At 35.1% G+C, this 19349-nt stretch overlaps 2 protein-coding genes across 2 annotated transcripts; both read left to right on the forward strand.

The window, feature by feature from the left end:
* The first annotated feature begins 8853 nt into the window (after positions 1 to 8853).
* Positions 8854 to 14468, forward strand: LOC142979327 (lysozyme-like). The gene is made up of 5 exons (XM_076124184.1): positions 8854 to 9018; positions 12015 to 12114; positions 13130 to 13309; positions 13852 to 13925; positions 14193 to 14468. The coding sequence occupies exons 2-5, from the start codon at positions 12039 to 12041 to the stop codon at positions 14331 to 14333; spliced, it is 471 nt and encodes a 156-aa protein (XP_075980299.1). The 5' UTR covers positions 8854 to 9018; positions 12015 to 12038; the 3' UTR covers positions 14334 to 14468.
* A 1649-nt stretch (positions 14469 to 16117) lies between these two features.
* On the forward strand, positions 16118 to 19349 carry LOC142979404 (lysozyme-like). Its single transcript, XM_076124288.1, has 5 exons — positions 16118 to 16287; positions 17062 to 17147; positions 17786 to 17968; positions 18876 to 18949; positions 19061 to 19349. Exons 2-5 carry the CDS (start codon positions 17084 to 17086, stop codon positions 19199 to 19201), a joined length of 462 nt encoding a protein of 153 aa, XP_075980403.1. The 5' UTR covers positions 16118 to 16287; positions 17062 to 17083; the 3' UTR covers positions 19202 to 19349.

The following is a 19349-nucleotide window of genomic DNA, read 5'->3' on the forward strand; positions in this document are numbered from 1 at the left end:
GATTAATGCGAAAGTAACACTGTCTGTCCCTACTTCATGCTTAAAACACTGAATGGATTTGAATAAAATGTTGCACAAAAATAGTTCGAGATCTCCGAAAAACATAGGATAATAAGCTATATAATTGTTGTATACGCGGACGGACACAGGTAAAAGCTAGTACTAAATAGTTTTGTTTTTGCTTCGTGAAGCCAATATGAAAAGACATTTAAATGTTGATAGTGGAAAATCAGTGCTATCGTGAAACGTTTTGTATCCAAAAGAAAGATCTTGTGTTTTGATATTGTTCAACATTTCTCAGAAATGTTGCTTATTTAGTCTCGCTTATTTAGTCTATCTGAAGTCTGAGGACAATGGAATAGTCGTTCAGAATTCGTGGAAAGATACCAGTAAAGATATTTTATTCAAGGAGATCGTTTACCTTTCATTTGTTGCCTTTTAAGAAAATGACCAATAGTTTTACCTGATTTTCCAACGTCCCTGTTAACTATATTGTTTTCTTTTGTATCTAGACTGTGTCAGTGGGACACTGTCATGGGGCAAATACCTGTCTCGTACATTCTTTTTGGTTTTTATCACACTAACTGTTACAACTTACATCCATAGGTGTAAATATAGTAATATAAAACAATCCACTTTTTTATATACACGTGTATTCGGTAATTACAGCAATTACAGCAATACAGGGTAAATTTCTGAATATTTGACAAAATAAAAATGGAAAAACTGAAAAACGGAAACACAAAAAGTGTTTTTATGAAAAATCTTACAAAAATATGAAATTAATGCCCAAATAAAGTAACCTAGACTTTACAAAATCATTCCTAACTATTCGCGGCATTAAAAAAACAACAGCCTCAAATACAAATTATATACCCCATTAAAATCTCTCCGATCCTACAGTAAATCTTAAAAGCTTAAACATTTAGTGATCAGCCAGCACTTTACAAGCCGACGTCAGTAAAACGTAGTGACCTAATTCTCTTAGACTTTGATTGTACACATCGCTTGGGACATAACTTTGTTATCAAATAAATCCTGCCGTTCCGTTTTCCGCTTTATTTCGGCTGTATAAAAATGTTGATTTAGCTTCATGGTTCACTCTTTTGAATTGGGAAACGATTTTTGTTGGTTTTCATTTTAAATCCCATTATTTGAAATATCAAAATAAAAATAATATCAAAGATTTGCAGATTTGTTCATTATTTAACCTATGTCTCAAATGCCTGCAATATATTGTACAAAGTTTTTGTATGTGGCTCATAAAATAAATGTTAATATAACACCCATGTACACCCATATTTTAATGGTTTAAATAGGTTAATATCTATTCCTTACAAATTATTGTTTAACTAGTAAGAGAGACGGTCTATGGTAAGCATAAAACTAATACCGAAAAGTCTTCAAAAATAAGTTAAAAGAACATCATAGACAGCGAACTTAGCTGTAGACACATTAGAGTGAGCAGCTGAGATAAACAAAATATACCCACAGGCTCGTGACTATAGTAATTAATTCAATTCCACGAATAAATAGTAACACAAACAAATTCTACTTACCTCTAAGTACCCTCCATAGTTCCGTGACGTTAAAAAAATGCCCTTACAACTACAGTTTTGTAGCACTAGAATAAATAACTTCCATTAAAAGCTAGCTAAACACCAAATAAAATAAATTCAGTAAAATTCTATTGTAAACAGAACTTGTTAATACAATCATGTTTCAGCGAAACATCACGTTCACGGCTCGAATCAAATACTGTTGCCGATTAATCGATTCGCAAACATTGTAGCACCTGACGATTGTCAACCGATTTGCTAACTGGGACAATAATCATAGGACAATTATTTAATATGTCGAGTTTAGATTAAAAAAATACTCAATTTGAAATAGACTAGATGCGGCTAAACATTAACTAGTAGCTGCTAATTAATTTACAAATACCTACCTATTTAGAAATAACCGAACGGCACAAAAGAAATCCTTATATTTTCTATTAAACGGAATGGAATTCAAACTAGTATTTGCCGTCGTTACGGTGAGGCGACCTCAAAACGCTTATCTAAATGTCTATGTATTTTTTTAAAACTAGATTTTTTATTAAAAATTCATAAAATCCATTCGAGATCTAAAACTTTAAAAGCATTAGACAAACACTCGTTACTGAAGAACTTTCTAAAACTCCATATAACTAGATTATCTAAGCTGTAATAATATTTGGCAGAGCGCCGACACGGAGCGCCTGCTAAATTTTGACGAGCAAGACACGTCCGCAAAACATGCTCTACAAAGTGTGACAGGGTGATGTAATTTTCAACTTGTTATCCGGCCGGGATGGATTAAAACGCGAATATACCCCTCGTTATATAAACGATAAAGTTTTGATACTGTATTGCAATTTACGAATGCAATTTGTTGTTTTGTACAGAGAAATATGATGAATATTTTGGGTGAATGTATAGGCACCTATCTATAATTATTTTTAAACAACTAACGTTTGAGCTACAAATAATGTATGCTACTTTCCACTTTTAGCATATCGATGCTTCTTTTCATAAAACCATCCTATTGTTATATTCTACTAACCGGAAAATAAAATAAAGCTCTCAAAGTATTTCTTGACCAATCCTTTCCAAGAAAACTTCGTAGCAACATAAAATATTATTTCTAAGTACGAGGGAGCTCAACATATCGATATTCTCGACCAAAAACAACGTTCACATCAAAGCTTACAAACCCTTCCTTTTCTATTTTACGTTCAAAACACAACTTTGAACCTCAATAAAGAGTAAAACTTATACAAGTATCAGAAATATCATTTTCTTGTCCATTCTCGCAACAGACTTGCATACTTTTCTCACTTTACTGCTAGCCGAACCTTTTTATTGGGCCACAAAATTAGACCAAAACTCGTATTCCGAAACCTCAGAGATATGAACCTTATTGCTATTGGAATAAAGGCGATGTGTATTTGTATAGGAGAGTAGAGAGTTGGTGATTTCGACTCATTATTTTTTGTGGTTCGCGCATTCGTACTAATGAGATTTTGTGATATTCGTTTAGGGTGTAAAGACACTAGGTAACTAGGATTCAGAGCCATTTTTATCTAGTTTAAACTAAGGTCGAATGCAGGTGGTAATCAAACGCTTAACATCCAGATAGCCTACGAGACTACGAGTATAATAAAGAAAGAAGCCCAAACTTAATAAATTTCAAGTTCAATTTCTGAATTACAACATTTTTTTCCCAAAATATCGACCCTATCGTTGATGCTTTTTTACACCCGATGTGATATATTAAGTACCTTCTTAAATCACTAATTATCAAAGTACATCCTCCGAGTAATTCCTAGTTAGAATTAAATAACCCCAGGTTTCTGAGGTGCATTTAGCGGTAGTTTATCTATTCAATAGCGTTTTAACTCGTTCAAAACTCATATAAAAAACGTAAGTAATTGATATTTTAATAGTATTCCATGTCTAGTGCATAACCTTCCTTTGAAAGCTACCGATGGAAATTCTCTCGCATTTTTACTAATTACCTCGGAATGTTTTGTTCATCGTTTTATTGTTTCCCTCCTTGCAATTTCCTCTTTCCCTCTATTCTGTTTTAAGTTTATTGACACTAACAACGCGTCTCCTGTGGTTCGTTTAATTAAAATCTATATCACGTATAAAATAAAAGTTTTGTTAATGAGATAAAGTAAACTGCAGTGTGTTATTTTCAACAAATTAGTAAGTAATGCCAATTTGGAAGCTGCTAGGTTGAAAATAACAGTTAAATGTGTGAAAAAATTAATGGCTACTTAAGATAAAACTTTAATAAAGATAAACACTATGTTAAGGCAAGCTTACATAAAGTTGCTAAACCAAGAACACTGTAAAATTTATCTATTCTTAAAACAAAATCTATATACTTGCTGCATTTCAATAACATGCTAAGGCATAGCCCCTTTCTCGCCGTAAGAGACGACTTATCAACAGTGGTCGAAGTGTCAGCGGGCTACTAGCCGGCAACCCCACAAAATACGACCTATACTAGTCATATAACACTCAAAAAACGGTTGACAAATCTAGACCTATATTAATCTAACATATTTAGCATAAAATATACAAACCGTGCAGTATAATTTCTTCAAACCGCCAAACTTTGGACTTCCCTCCGGAAATAGGCGTACGTCGGCTATTGTCGGGACTTACCGGCGGCCATTATGCAAAGTAACCGGCAAATCTAAATACATTATGTAATTACGTTCAGAATTAATCGGACATCTTCAATTCAGGGGCCGTTCGAACCTAAATGTTATTATACCTTTTCTTGTTAGAGGTCCGTAAGGCTGAAAAAAAATTGTTAGTTCCACTGTCCACTGTTTGGTATCTATTATTGATTAACTAATTCTGTATTGGTTGGCGCCCATAGCCAGTTGTGCTTATCAGTTGGTAAACGATCTGTGGGTTACCAAACCAAGGCAAGTGCAAACCTTGGTGCGGTCATTCCATAGATTGGTGACCGCATAGTGGTATTTGAATTGGACGTCTCCGTGCATCGGAGGGCACGTAAAAAGTCGCTCCCGGTTGTTATTAATTAAGATAACAGTCGTCAAGCCACGTCAAAGGCCTTCGGGCGGCTTGAAGAACTTTGACACTAGGTTGACAACTAACCATACGATAAGAAGAAGAAGGTTTACGAGGAGCTCATGGCTAAGTAACAACAGCCAAACAGATTAATCTCTGAGGTTAAGCTACGCTTGTTCTGGTTTATCTGTGGATAGGTGATCATCTTATACACATCATGTTCCTCCGTTAGATTGTGGGTCGCGGCTGTCATTTTCGAAGACCTTTGATATTTGATACCAGTAGTCAGAATCTTGAAAGTCTGACATCCAGTCTTAACTGGGTTGTAGAGATCCGATAAGCAGTCGCTCCATGTAAAATACTGGTATCCAGCTGGATCAGGTGAGGCTGGAAGTCGACTCCAACATAGTTTAGTAACTTTAGCACGTAAAACCTGAACCTATATACTTACTATTAAGAACCCATATGCCAATCCAACTCACCCTAACCGCCCCTGAATTATAACCAAATCCTATCAGACCGCCAAAAAAACCGAAACCTCCTTTAAGAATTAAATAACAATGGAAGCACTTAGCAAATGAAGGAGGTTGTATATCAACACAGCTAAGTACGGCGGTATTTTATGTTCAGCTTTATGATGACGTTTTAATGTGAATTACATGGTCATTTGTATGGATAATCCTGTCATTTTTGTATGTAACCTTTTTAAGGGTGTTTTATGTGTACTCGCCTTGGCCCGCGACTTAATTTCATCTATATCATTCACATTCATATCCTACATAAGTATGTGAATGAGACATGGAAAGTTTGTAAGGATCGTTTCAAATGGCGTTCTTTAGTTTCCGCCTACCCCTATTTAAAAATGGTATGATTTTATGTATGTTTGTAGGCAGAATTTGCATACAAATATTCATCCCTTCCTACAGTTTTCCGCATTAGTAAGTCAACTCTACCTCTGAATCAAATTTCATTAAAATCGCTTTAGTGGTTTAGACATCAAAGCGGAATAGGCAGACATAGTTACTTTCGCATTTGTAATATAATATTAGTAGGGATTCGTATGGATGTAATCTTACTCATAATTATGTGTTTAATATGAATTAAATTTTATTGTTATTTTCTATGTGTCGTTATGTAATACGGTCTTTGATAGAAACTGATGATATGGTCAGGGTGAAAGGATGGTATATTAGCCACAATTCAATTATGTTTTAAAGTAACGTTTAGAGAGTTCGAATACCAGGAATGATTGGGTATTTTCATATAATGTTATGTAGAATAAGTGGATACACGAGCGGTGGGAGCGGTGAGAGTGATTGATTGTATTTGAACTTTTCAAATAAAATATACCTATTATTTCTTTTATTTTATGAGCAACGACTAAAGCAGTTTTCTTACTGAAAGAAATGTGTTATCCAAACACACGAAGTCGGATTAAAATTAATATATAGGTATATAATAGTCTTTCATACAAAAAAAATAACTTATCTAAACAGCTGCCGGTTAAACTAAATTCCTATAAAACCTAAGTCACAAACAATACCACAAAATTAACATTCAGCACAAAAGCCACAGACTGCGTTCACAGCGCTATTTCATTCTCCACTCGATAGATGGCGTTGTATCTGGAGCAATTCTATTATGCATTCAATGCACAGCGATGTAATAAACAGAACGCCTATAACTCCCCGATGACTGCAGACATGATCCCATTTCATGAGATGATTAAACTTACTCGAATGTACTGTTGTTGTTTTTGGATGGATTTAATGGGAAAATGTTTTTGTCGAGTGTAAAAGCTTTTGTTTTGTATTCTTAGATAAACGGTTGTAAACGTACAAGTCGCGATAGGTTAAAAAACGTAAAAATAAGTATTTTATTTTATTAATTTAAGTTGTTAATTGAAAAGAGTAATTAAATTGGTTATGGAATATTGAGTAAACGATTTTTGCAGGCCATATTACTCATAAGCCACACATTCTGCCCTTTATCATTATAATAATTTTTAAATCAGATTTCAAAAATGTTTTTTGACGAACATACTTGCACTAAATATTTTATAATTTCCCACGACTGTATATTATCACTAGCTGACCCGCGCAACTTCGCTTGCGTCACATAAATTTTCCCCGTTTTTGTAACATTTTTCACTGGTACTCTGCTCCTATTGGTCGTAGCGTGATGATATATAGCCTAAAGCCTTCCTCGATAAATGGACTATCCAACACTGAAAGAATTTTTCAAATCGGACCAGTAGTTCCTGAGATTAGCGCGTTCAAACAAACAAACAAACAAACTCTTTATAGCTTAGCTTTATAATATTAGTATAGATAACTTGTAGCATTGTCTTTGTTATACTATAAGCACAAAAAATGACATATTTTAATTGACAATTACAGAGGTAAATAACCTTACATCTTCATTACTCATAATTATGCAATGATGAGTAAATACGATGTGAATGAGGCAAGGAAAGTTTGTAAGGATCTTGCCAATTGGCGTTCTTTGGTATGTGTCTGAAAAAGGCATGATAAAAAGAATGTTTGTATGTAGATATGTATATATGTATCCAGTATGTATTTTTTTTATCCTTGAGGACAATGCATCTCAGTTGCGCAGGTCGGTTAATGACCCGACAGGCACCAAACAACTTTTTTAACTGATCCATTGATGATGATGACGATTTAACACGCCATATACCATGTGAATACAGCAACTAATGCATACATACCTGAATACAGCAACGAGCTGCGACGCAGCAGACGAAATACAAATCTGAGTAGCTGCTAATAAATTATAGAGCATTCGTGCTTTGAAGAGCACGCAAACTGACAATTTGCATAAGCAGTCAGTGCTTTTTTCTAATAACGAGACAATTCTCTTCTAAATTAAATAATTATGAAAGTATTTTCAACAGACCTTCAAAGCTTTTAAAATGTTAGAACCTCGATCCTTCTTTTTCGCCTCTCAGATTGGTTTTCCAAAATCTTGTTTATAATAATGTCTTATTTATGTAAATATGCTCTTCAGGTAATTTTTGGGGAAACACATTGGTCATAAGTATGACACAATTTAAGTCATCATGACCATGAACGCTAATTAAATTGGTATAAATGGTAGGAAATTATTTTGATTTTATTTAACCTTCTAGGTAATACTTATTGAAGATGTTTAGATGAAATAGCCGGGCCTACAGTGATGATTTCGAATTTCTAAGTTTTGCTTTGTGGGTAAGATTATGAAAAAAATTTTTAGATTCAAAAATTTCAATAGCACTTGTCTACCTACAGCCTGTTGTTAGAAACATCTGCCGATAGTTAAACTGTTACACATAAGTGATTTAGATGCGCTAAACCAAATGAAATATAAAAAAAAATACTCTTTTGTCGATGCATTTCAATCTGCACTAAGTACCTACCTGCATACAAGATCAGACCAAAATCTTAAAACTTGCATCGTTCTTAGCATTTTATGTGAATAAACGGAGCAAATTATCGGTATCCAAAATAAGTATGACATATTGCAATTTTGAAAAACATCTATCCATAAAAATACCAGTTTTAAAGGAAAATCCAATAATAAATATTGAAAATGAATGTTTAAGTTCAATGTGGCGACATCAGCACAGACCGAGACGCTCGAGCTGCAGTCAAACCTGATTCCTATATAATTATTACACATACATAATATCATCACAGTGTACACAGTAAGGCTTGTTACAAAGATATTCGGTTCAGCAATATTTATTGAACAACAAAACCGATTCGACTCATTGGTCGGCTTGTGCCGATCGAGTTCATCACATGAATATGTGTGTAGTAAGCCTAAGATAACTTAGGTTTCCTTTGCGCGGCTGGGACGCGGAGTATAGGATTGGAGGTACCGCGTCCTGGCCACGTTATGGTGACCGCTGTAGGAACACCGTCAGGTTTTTAGTCGGTATGCCCAAGTTAGCCGGAACGCCTAGCCGGCAGCAGAGCCCGACAGACCCCCGCTTTCCTCCCTGGGGCGGGACATGCAGTAATGCATGTTCGTGAAGCAAAAAAAAAGGTTTCCTTTACGGCTTTGCTGAATTGGTCGTCGTAAGAAGCCTTAGCCATCCTTAACTCGAAGAAGACAGCTCTTTATTATAGTATTAGTCGCGAAAGTTTAAAAACATAGATTTGTGAACTGTGCGAATATAATTTTAAAGCTTACTTAGCTATTACACTGAGCTTATGCTTCTGTGGTATTATACACAAGCAAGTATAAAAATACTTATAATATATCAAACAGTTGAGACTACACTCTTGGGAAGAACGGACATTCTGAGATCTGAAATAAAATAAAATTAACAAAATTATTCATATAACAAAGTTTAGTGTTTTTGAACTTTTATTCAAGTTTAAAACGTTTTAGTGAAAGGTTACAGGGAAGTGACGTCATTTGTGTTTATAGTGTTAAGGTCAGTTAATAGGTGAAGGATTTCTGTTTAATTATTATTTTGTATGGGGAAAATACTTATATCAATTTATTTTATAAGATACGTTTTAAGTATGTGTTAAACGGTCACTGGTCAATCTACATGATCTGCTGGTAATAATTCTAGCAGCCCGAAAGCTTTGATTTACTTAGGCCGGTACTTCTATATCATAAACAATAACTGGACCGACTTTTCGTGCCCTCAGATGCACGGAGACGATCAGTTCAGACTCCACTGAGCTTCAGCATCTGGGTACAATAAAAATGTAGCTAAAGCCGTAATAAAAGTATTTACTGGGATCTTTGATTCCCTCTAAAAAACTAAGTTTGGTCTTTTGTGTAGATAACCACTACGTAACTTACTCTGAAACCATAAGGAATTATTTTGCAACCGTTTAATTATAGGATACCAATCTAATAAAAATGCGATTGAAATTGAAAATTGCCTAAAAAAGTAATGTCAAAAGGTATTACTGATGAGATTTTTATACAGAATTTCCCGATGGTTACTAGAATGTCGATTTATAACAGAAATACCATTGTGGAATTTTCTGAAAAAAGTCTAAATCATTGTTTACTTCGTCGTTTTAAGCCAAGCCTTCTTATTTCGCAATAATATCAATTTAACTCTAACATTAGGTAATATTCCACTGTAATACCGTATTACTCTTCAATAAATACAAATTATACAAATGATAACTTACAATAATGTTTGTTGTCATAATCACGCGTCACTTACGCGCAATGTGCTATAGACCGTGGACAATCGGATGTGACTGTGTAATAAATATTAGTAAGATTTACTTCTATGTTACTTTAGCATGTATCATATTATACTATCCTCCAGTTTCTACAACCGGCTAGCTGTCAAGGAATTTTGTATAAAAATCAGATCAGCGCCTCTAGCAGGCGCTGTTATAACTATTTTTGTAGTAACATTTTTAATGTCAAACTCTCGATTCTCACTCCTATTATTATAGAAATCTACGAATATCTTGAAATGCTCAAAAGTGTTTGGACGTGGCACGTTGTTAGGCAATTACACGTTATAGTATAAAAAATAACTAGATAAAAAGTCGCTGAAATTATGAACCCACAATAAGTGTTATTAGAAATGTTCATTGAAGGAAGGTATTATATAAAAGCTTCTAAGTCGAGTCAAGAGGTGCTATTTGTCCTTCAATCAAAGCTAGCAAATACATAACAATATTAATATTTTATTATTTTCATTTCGCATTTAACCTTGTCCAGTACTGGCGCATCTGCTTGGAGTCACTATACCGGTATAGTGGCAAGTGTAGCATTGTACAACTGGATCAAAACTAGTTTGTTTGTATTTCTTTTGTTTGTATTTGTAGTTTCCTTACATATCATTATGTAGGTACAAGAGACACACATATATTTATTATTTTATTGATTCAATGATTGAACTACATAGTACCTACTAGTACAATATAAGTGCTAATTAAAATCTATATCTATGGTTTTCCTTGTCTAGTTTTGCGTTCCCCGGTATTAAATGATTCCCTGACATTTATATTAATCAAAACACTGAACTTACAAAGAAACGTTTCTGGTTACAGAATCCTTAATTAGGACCAGCTATTTGCCAAATTCAAACACTAAAAATATTTGCCTTACTGTCAATAACTCAATCAATAGATAAAGGAAATTCCATTTTAATTTTTCGTCTTACTTTTGTAGTGTGACATTGGGGATAACTTATATGCCATCAAAAACCTTCTGTAAAAACCTCAAGTCTCGCCGTAAAAAGTTGTGAGATCTATATAATACCAAGTCGATTAATCTATTTAGTCTCTACTTACAGGACCTTCTTTCTTAAGTTATTACATATGTTATTATCATGCCAATTTTAAAAAAATACCTTTAAAACAAATAGACCGACCTGGCCATCGCATGATTTGATTATTAGTATGTATCACACTACACAGCACGACAAGAAGTTAATGCTCCTGAAATGTTAATTATGGCTAATTTGTGTTTTCTTGCGATGACCAAGTCGATCTATTTGTTTTAAAGGTATTTTTTTTAATGGGCATGATAATAACATATGTAATAACTTAAGAAAGAAGGTCCTGTAAGTAGAGACTAAATAGATTAATCGACTTGGTATTATATAGATCTCACAACTTTTTACGGCGAGACTTGAGGTTTTTACAGAAGGTTTTTGATGGCATCTCACTTCTTTTTGTAGAGCGAACATAAGTCCAATTTGTATGGAAAGACGTTTTTTTTCATAATTCAACATATTTTCTTATGGGAATGTTGTTCAGTTTCGTCGGCTAAACACCCTTACCCACCCTTTACCACCTCCCGTTATGCCTCATATAGTAGGTACCTATTTACACCTATTTATTTTATTTTCTACAGTAATAATAATTCATTAACTGCAAATGTAACCTTGTAATCTTATACATTTATATGGGATTACAAAGTTATTGTTGCAGTTGGTGTATTTAGAAAACTGGACCGAAATTAGAAAATATTAAATTTTTCCCATGATTAAGACACTAAACCCTATTTGTATTCTAAATTTTAAGCCTCTAAGTCTGCTAGAAGTACCTTAGACTTTTGATGATCGGTGAGTCAGTGAGTCAGTGAGTCAGTGAATCAGTGAGTGACAAAATTCAAAATTTTAACAAGTTGTCATTCTTAAACTACTGGTTCAAATTGACTGAAATTTTAAATATACCGTGTTTATACAGTGACTGATTAGTTTCTGAAAATCCAGGCTTATTGTTTTATCCACAACGAAATTATAGGGGTGTCAAAAATAGCCCGAATTGCTTCGAGAAAAGGATGTTACGGCCGTGCCGCTTTTTTTTTGCTCGACTTGCGGGGGCACTTCCGTGCCCCCAGATAGGGGGTATCTATGATGAACAAATTATATAACTTTAATAACTTTTATCAAAATTTTGTTTTTTAACTATGTAATTGACTGCTTATATTTTTTTGCAGATATTAAAGCGAGAAGCCAAAAAAATGTACATCAAACCTACACTACTGATACCTGTTTGTTTATTCGGAGTTTTTGTATTTTGGATAACAGGCTCCGCTGGTAAGGAAACGATTATGATATTGTAACACTTTTTTAATATATAACTGGTTTAATTATGTACATAACAAACTTATATGTCGTATTATTTGAACAACCCGCACTTGAACAGCGCAGTGGACTCAAGGCCTAAGTCCCCCCTCGTTAGGAAGAAGACCTTTGTCCAGAAGTAGTTGGGAGATGGGTTTTACTGACTGTCATTGTTTATTGCGGATTATCTTCAAGATCTAAAAGAATCAAGTGTAGAAAATGTTCCTATATTTTCCTTCGCCATTAAGGAAACCTTTGGTGTGTTGCTTCTGGATTTGAATCTTCGACTCGTAGGAGGTAAATACTTATACCACTCGGCTATCTTTTCTTATACACAAGGCTAACGATTTTGAAATGTTAAAGTTATTAAAAAGGTCATTTACAACCTGTATATTACGAGTGTTTTGGAAAATCCACTTAGGATTATTATATAATCTAATATTCATTCTATGTCAGTATCTCATATCCAATTTTGTAGCAGACAAAAAAAAATCTTTTTTTCCTTTATCAATCAGGCAAGAACTTACTAAACCACTGGAAGACTTAGCTTAGTGTTACTTTTCAGTATTTTTCCATAAGAAGTGGAGTTGTAGTTCAAAGACATGGGTATTAAAAGGCAGCTGCTATAGAAAAGAACTGGCAACCACCGATTAGTAATTTAATTCAATTAGCCCAGGTCTGCCCCTGCCTTGGACTTCCAGGCCGTTCGGTCATCTATGACGTCTGGCTCCCCAGTATCCATCTAGAAACGCGTTCAAGTCAACTCGCCACCTCCATTTGGGCTTTCCCTGTCGCCAGTATAATATTGACATTATCAGGGACTATTAATTCATGTCAGTAACATAAGGACTTTACCGATGCTCAAACTAAAAAAAAATGATTTTGAAAAATATAACTAGTTACTTTGATTAAGGAAATACCAACGACAAACGACTATTCCTGATATTTTAAGAATAATCAAATAACGGCCATCTCATTTGTGTTTCAGGAACCTTCATCCCGAACCTAAACGACGCCTGCTACAGATGTCTCTGCTTCGTGCCAACGTCGTGTGACATGACTCACGGCTGTACTGGAGGTTACTGCGGACCCTTCAACATTTCCAGGGTGTACTGGGTCGATGCTGGCGAAGTGGTGCTGCCGGATGATGACCCTAAGAGGAATCATGGTGAGAATGTTTAAGAATTAGAACAAAGCTTGTTAACTCTCGGTTGGCAGTTTTATCAGTAGCGCGATTCTGTATAGTCTGTACTGTCGACTATCGAGAGTTTGACATTTAGAATGTACTGAAAAATTTGTTTCTACGCCGCCCGTTAGAGGCGCTGTTTAGATTTTTATACAATATTTCTCGATGACAAACCGGTTGTCGGTAGTCGATAGTAGTAGAGAATCGAGCTGGTCGCGCTTACTTACTGAGCCTGCTAAGTAGTCTTAGTAGACTTGATATGAAACCAACACAATTGATAAAAGTTTCCATAACTAGAATAAACCTTTATTAATTGTGTTGGTATCATATGAAAAAATTCTCGAAACTAGTACATATATTATTCCCACTGTCAATGTTACCCAAATGATTCAAAGTTACCCAAATTGACCTTACAACATATTAGAATATAAATAATACTGTAACCTCTGCACTGATCTTTTAACACGTTTGTTCATTTAAAATACTGCTTAAAGATTTTTTTTTGTAATCTTGTTTTGTTTCAGCGTGGGAGGACTGCGCGAGAAGTTTGCACTGCGCCAAGAGAATTATCGAAGGATACTTAGAAAGGTTTGGAAAGGTAACAAACTACTGTAGAATTAACACTTTTTATAACTGTCTCAAGTAAAGATAGTGACATGGTTGAAACTAACTGCACTTGACCCCAAGTAACGATTTAATCATGGATCACACAAATATTGAGACCGTGTGGGAATTGAAACTGCGGCCAAGCGGTTCCGGCCACACCACATTGACCAATTGTGATCGCGAAAACACCGCCATTTGTATCAATTCTCCGTCTTTCTATCGTATGACAGGCTAAAAATGTTTTTGTTTTGTTTCCCAGGACTGTAACGGAGATGGAGTCACAGATTGTTTCGACTATCTGATGATCAACGGGAATGGCGGCTACTCCTGCCAGGGTAACCTAAACCGAACACCGAACGGCAGAAGGTGGCTCAAACGATTCGAACAATGCAAATTGTAAGCCTATCAATAAGTAGCGACATCTGTTGGTACTATAATAAACTGTGTTGACTAATGACGGCGCTAGATGGCGTTAGTGTTTTGTGAACCAATAGAATAACAGCTTTGATTTAGGAATAAAAATATTTTTTACTCATTTTGTGTTTCTTTTCAACCACTACCCGAAGATAGTCCAATAAGCAAAAACAAACTCATATCCTTATTTCTAAGTCCATAAATAGGAATATGATGCATTAAATAAACTTGTGGGAGCTGCAACAAGATCAGATCCTATAAACAAAAAATGTAGGAGAGGAGTGCAGGTATTTAAAATGTAACAACGACGACATCAATCCGTTCCAACATCTCTCCTCTCCCAAATCTCCTAATTTCAGAGACACGAAGTTATTAGGCGCATAAAGGCTTCATCCTGAATATAGCAACAAGCTGTAGAAAAAATACAAGTTTATAGCAAGGCTAAATGGTTTTGACTCGAGAGGGGACCTAGCACTAATACCAGTTTATAAGTTCAAGAATCTCGCTCTTTAAGTGCACACTGGCGACATCACAACAAAACGAGAGACTGTGGTAAAACCTGATCTCAGTATACCTTATTATTTCTTATACATACATACGGTCGTTTATCATAAAATATATAGTTACACAGTGTACGCGGTACACTAACTTAGCAAAGTTCTCCGCGCGTTTACATCTATTCTAATATTATAAAGCTGAAGAGTTTGTTTGTTTGAACGCGCTAATCTCAGAAACTACTGGTCCGATTTGAAAAAATATTTCAGTGTTAGATAGCCCATTTATCCAGAAAGGCTATGGGCTATATATCATCACGCTACGACTAATAGGAGCAGAGTAGCAATAAAAAATGTTACAAAAACGGGGAAAATTATGATTCTCTTATGTGACGCAAGCGAAGTTGCGCGGGTCAGCTAGTACTCCATAAACGTGACAATCGTAGTATAAAATCATTTATAACTATCATGTGCATCTTCTATTCAACTACTACCGGGTGTTAACCTTCTCCCTTTTGCGCCAGTCACCCATTTTTTCATTACCTACTCTTTTCCAGACAAGTTTTCGTAGTTTATGGTTTCATACTACAGGTTTTTCAATCTATTAATTTAGGCCAAATACTTCAGTACTAAGACCTACCAATGACAAAATTACAGTTCATGAATATGTCACTAATTTGGAAGATAGAGGCAATGAAAAGAGAAAAACACATGGCAACAAAAAAAGAAAGGAAAAGAAGAATATAAACAACTAGCTGACCCGCGCAACTTCGCTTGCGTCACCTAAGAAATGGGTCAAAATTTTTCCCGTTTTTGTAACATTTTTCATTGCTACTCCGCTCCTAATGACTGTAGCGTGATGTTATATAGCCTAAAGCCTTCCTCGATAAATGGGCTATCTAACACTGAAAGAATTTTTCAAATAGGACCAGTAGTTTCTGAGATTAGCGCGTTCAAACAAACAAACAAACAAACAAACAAACAAACAAACAAACAAACAAACAAACTCTTCAGCTTTATAATATTAGTATAGATGACTGTACAATTCAAGCAGAACTAAAAGAAGATTATATAGATATATGGCGCAGTGGTTTAGGTAGGTCGTGAGTTCGATTCCCACACGGAACAATTATTTGTGTGATCCACAAATAATTGTTTTGGGTCTGGTTGTGCTTTGTGTCCGTTGTTTGTATGTATCTAAAAGTCCCCGCGACACAAGAGCAATTCTTAGTGCGGTCTTTAAAAAAAAAAAATTGTATGTATATTTGTTTGTTAGTGTGCAAGCAACAAGTTTTACGATTACATTGAACTGCGACAACTGCGACTATGTTCACACAAGAATAAAAAATCACTATATCTACCTGGACATGTACTAATGTGAAGCATTTGTGACCACCATCTTGAGAAGAAGATACCTTGTTGATCAGAAACATTCATTTTAATTAGGTAAGTTTTAAGTTTAGTAAGCTAGTGTTTTACTTAAACACTAGTGGCCCGTACCGACTTCGCACGGGTGGAGATATATTTTGTAGTTTTAGTAGTGATCCTTTTCTTTCTTGCAATTAAAATAGCTTACATTTATCAGAGATAATGTGACAAACAAATGGTGAAATAATTTTTAAAACCGTCTAGTGCTTTTGAACCAATTCTTTACAAACATTTATACAAATATATCCTCTTATAATATTGGATTGGAAGCATATTTATATAGATTTTTAGTAGTTTATGTACATAGATTCGTTTACATGTAATAGTAACAATATTTCTGTTTTTTTCTTAAATTATAGTTAATATAGACATTTATATAAGGTTTTTTTAATTGAAAAAGGTTTCGAATAATATTGGTTTACGAAGTCTAAGCTACCTAAGCCCATTTAATAATTACGGGCAGAGATATTGAAAAATCCAATCGGTTATAAACATGCGATCAGCAATACGTCTCTGTATTTCCGCTCCGGCAGCCTCATTGAGAGAGTATGTGAATAAAATTAAATATTCTTAGCTTTATGACAAAAAACCTCTTCGACATCTTAATATAATAATTAACAAACGTTGATTTTTTTCATACGCCTTTAGACAAAGAGTTCACGATGCAGATCGCTTAAGGATAAACGAATTAATGACTATATAGGTATCTACTCGCATTGCAAAACTAGAACATAATAATATAACAGGTTAAGCCACATTTCATAAATATAATGAAAAATCAACTTTTTGCAGATATAAAAAAATACGAGGAAAAATGTACATAAAATCATCTGTTGTGTTGTTCGGAGTTTTTGCCTTTTGGATAACTGGATCCTCTGGTAAGAAACATATTATTTCTTGATAATTTAATTATTTTTATGCAACGCTTCATTATCAATGTGTCATCATCATCATCATCTCAGCCGGGAATCGTCCACTCTGGACAAAGGCCTCCCCCATCGAGCGCCAATAGGACCGGTCCTGGGCCGCCCTCATCCATCGGACTCCGGCAACCCTTACCAGGTCGTCGTCTTAATGTGTATTAGTAATAAATTATATTACCTGTCTGGTTTTTGAATTAGGAGATTTTTTACCTGTTTAAGACATCACATACATCTTATGATTATAATTTTACTTTTATTACTTTATCATCATCCATAGAGTGAGCTTCAAGAGTGCATTTTCACTTAAATAGAACTTGTAATTGTAACATTTTGATTGCTTTCAAGTAAAATTCAGCTAAGCTTAAGTCTAGCAACTATATTGAATTCGGCTTCCAGTTTCAACGGATGCAGCTGAATAAAAATAAATAAATAAATAAATATTATTGGACAACTCACACACGGTCATTTGATTCCAAACTAAGCAGAATACTTGTATTTTACTTGGAACGATTGTCTACCGGACCTCCACAACCTATTTACCTGAGTTATAACACGATATTGTTTACAAGTATCAAATCCAAATGTATTTTCAGGATCAGCTCTAGAGAACTTAAACGACGCTTGCCTGCAATGCCTCTGCTATGCGCAGACTGGGTGTGACATGAACCACGGCTGCACCGGAGGGTACTGTGGACCGTTCAACATATCGAGGATCTACTGGGTTGATGCCGGAAGCTACTACCTACTACCCAGTGATGATCCTCTAATTCACAATCGTAAGAGATTTACTTCTATTGAAACTGTGGTGACTAGTGCGGTAGGTTGTGATACGAACTCGGTCTCGGCCTCGATCTCTCAAAGAGGCACCCATAGCCATTTGCGCTCACCGGTCGGTACCACTATGCGGTCACTCCATAGATGGGTGACCGCATAGTGGTATATCAGCTGAGCGTCTCCGTGCTTCAGAGGGCACGTTAAAAGTCGGGCCCGCTTGTTATCTACTACAATAACAGTCGTTAAGCCATGTCAAAGGCCTTCGGGCGGCTTGAACAACTTTGACATTAGGATGACCACTAACCATACGTCAAGAAGGAGGTCTCGATCAGATGGATGAGACAGAAGTAACTATTATTGACCAATAGTACTGCTATCATTTCTATATATATATTTATATCATTCCATTTTTTTAGTTGATATTAGAATATTTCTCAATAGAAGTCCGGAGTTTGGTATCGTGCCTGGTATATGGCAAAGGGTTCACTCTCTTATTGTTAACTAGCTGACCCGCGCAACTTCGTTTGCGTCACATAAGAGAATCATCATTTTCCCCGCTTTGTAACATTTTTCACTGGTACTCTGCTCCTATGGGTTGTAGCGTGATGATATATAGCCTATAGCCTTCCTCGATAAATGGGCTATCTAACACTGAAAGAATTTTTCAAATCGGACCCGTAGTTTCCGAGATGAGCGCGTTCAAACAAACAAACAAACAAACTCTTCAGCTTTATAATATTAGTATAGATGGCGAAACATGGGTGTACTTCATACACCTGTGCCTATCAAATATTTATACGAGTATAGTCAATCTCAACAAAAGGGTACTTTTAAATATTTTTTTATTTTTGTTATATTTGGACACTTATAAAATGTAAAGTAGATAACTAATTATGTTTTTCTTTACAGCCTGGGAAGATTGCGCAAAAGATTATCACTGTGCCAAGCAAATTATTAGGAATTACATAGAAAAATTTGCAAAGGTAAATTATATTTTTTTATTTATAATTTCGGAGACACACATCGCATTCTCCTTTTGGTCCTTGAGATCCTTTCTTCATCCGCAAAAGATAAAGAAAGTTCGTATTTTCCAGGATTGTAACGGAGATGGCGTTATTGACTGTTTGGACTATCTGATGATTAACGGGAACGGTGGCTACGGTTGCCAGTTTCCCTTGGAGCGATCGTCAAAAGGCAGAGAGTGGCTTCAGCGGTTCCAAGAGTGCAGACCTTGAGTTGAACAAGCAACGTCATCTATCGACATCATAGTAAACTGTAGTTACTAATAAAAACGCTAGATGGTGTTAGTTTATCGTAAATTATATTATTAAAATTGTATTTTTGTATTTATCTTATCTTTCAGTAAATATTATATATTTTTTC

This window comes from Anticarsia gemmatalis, chromosome 16 (assembly GCF_050436995.1).
Source record: "Anticarsia gemmatalis isolate Benzon Research Colony breed Stoneville strain chromosome 16, ilAntGemm2 primary, whole genome shotgun sequence".
NCBI lineage: Eukaryota > Metazoa > Arthropoda > Insecta > Lepidoptera > Erebidae > Anticarsia > Anticarsia gemmatalis.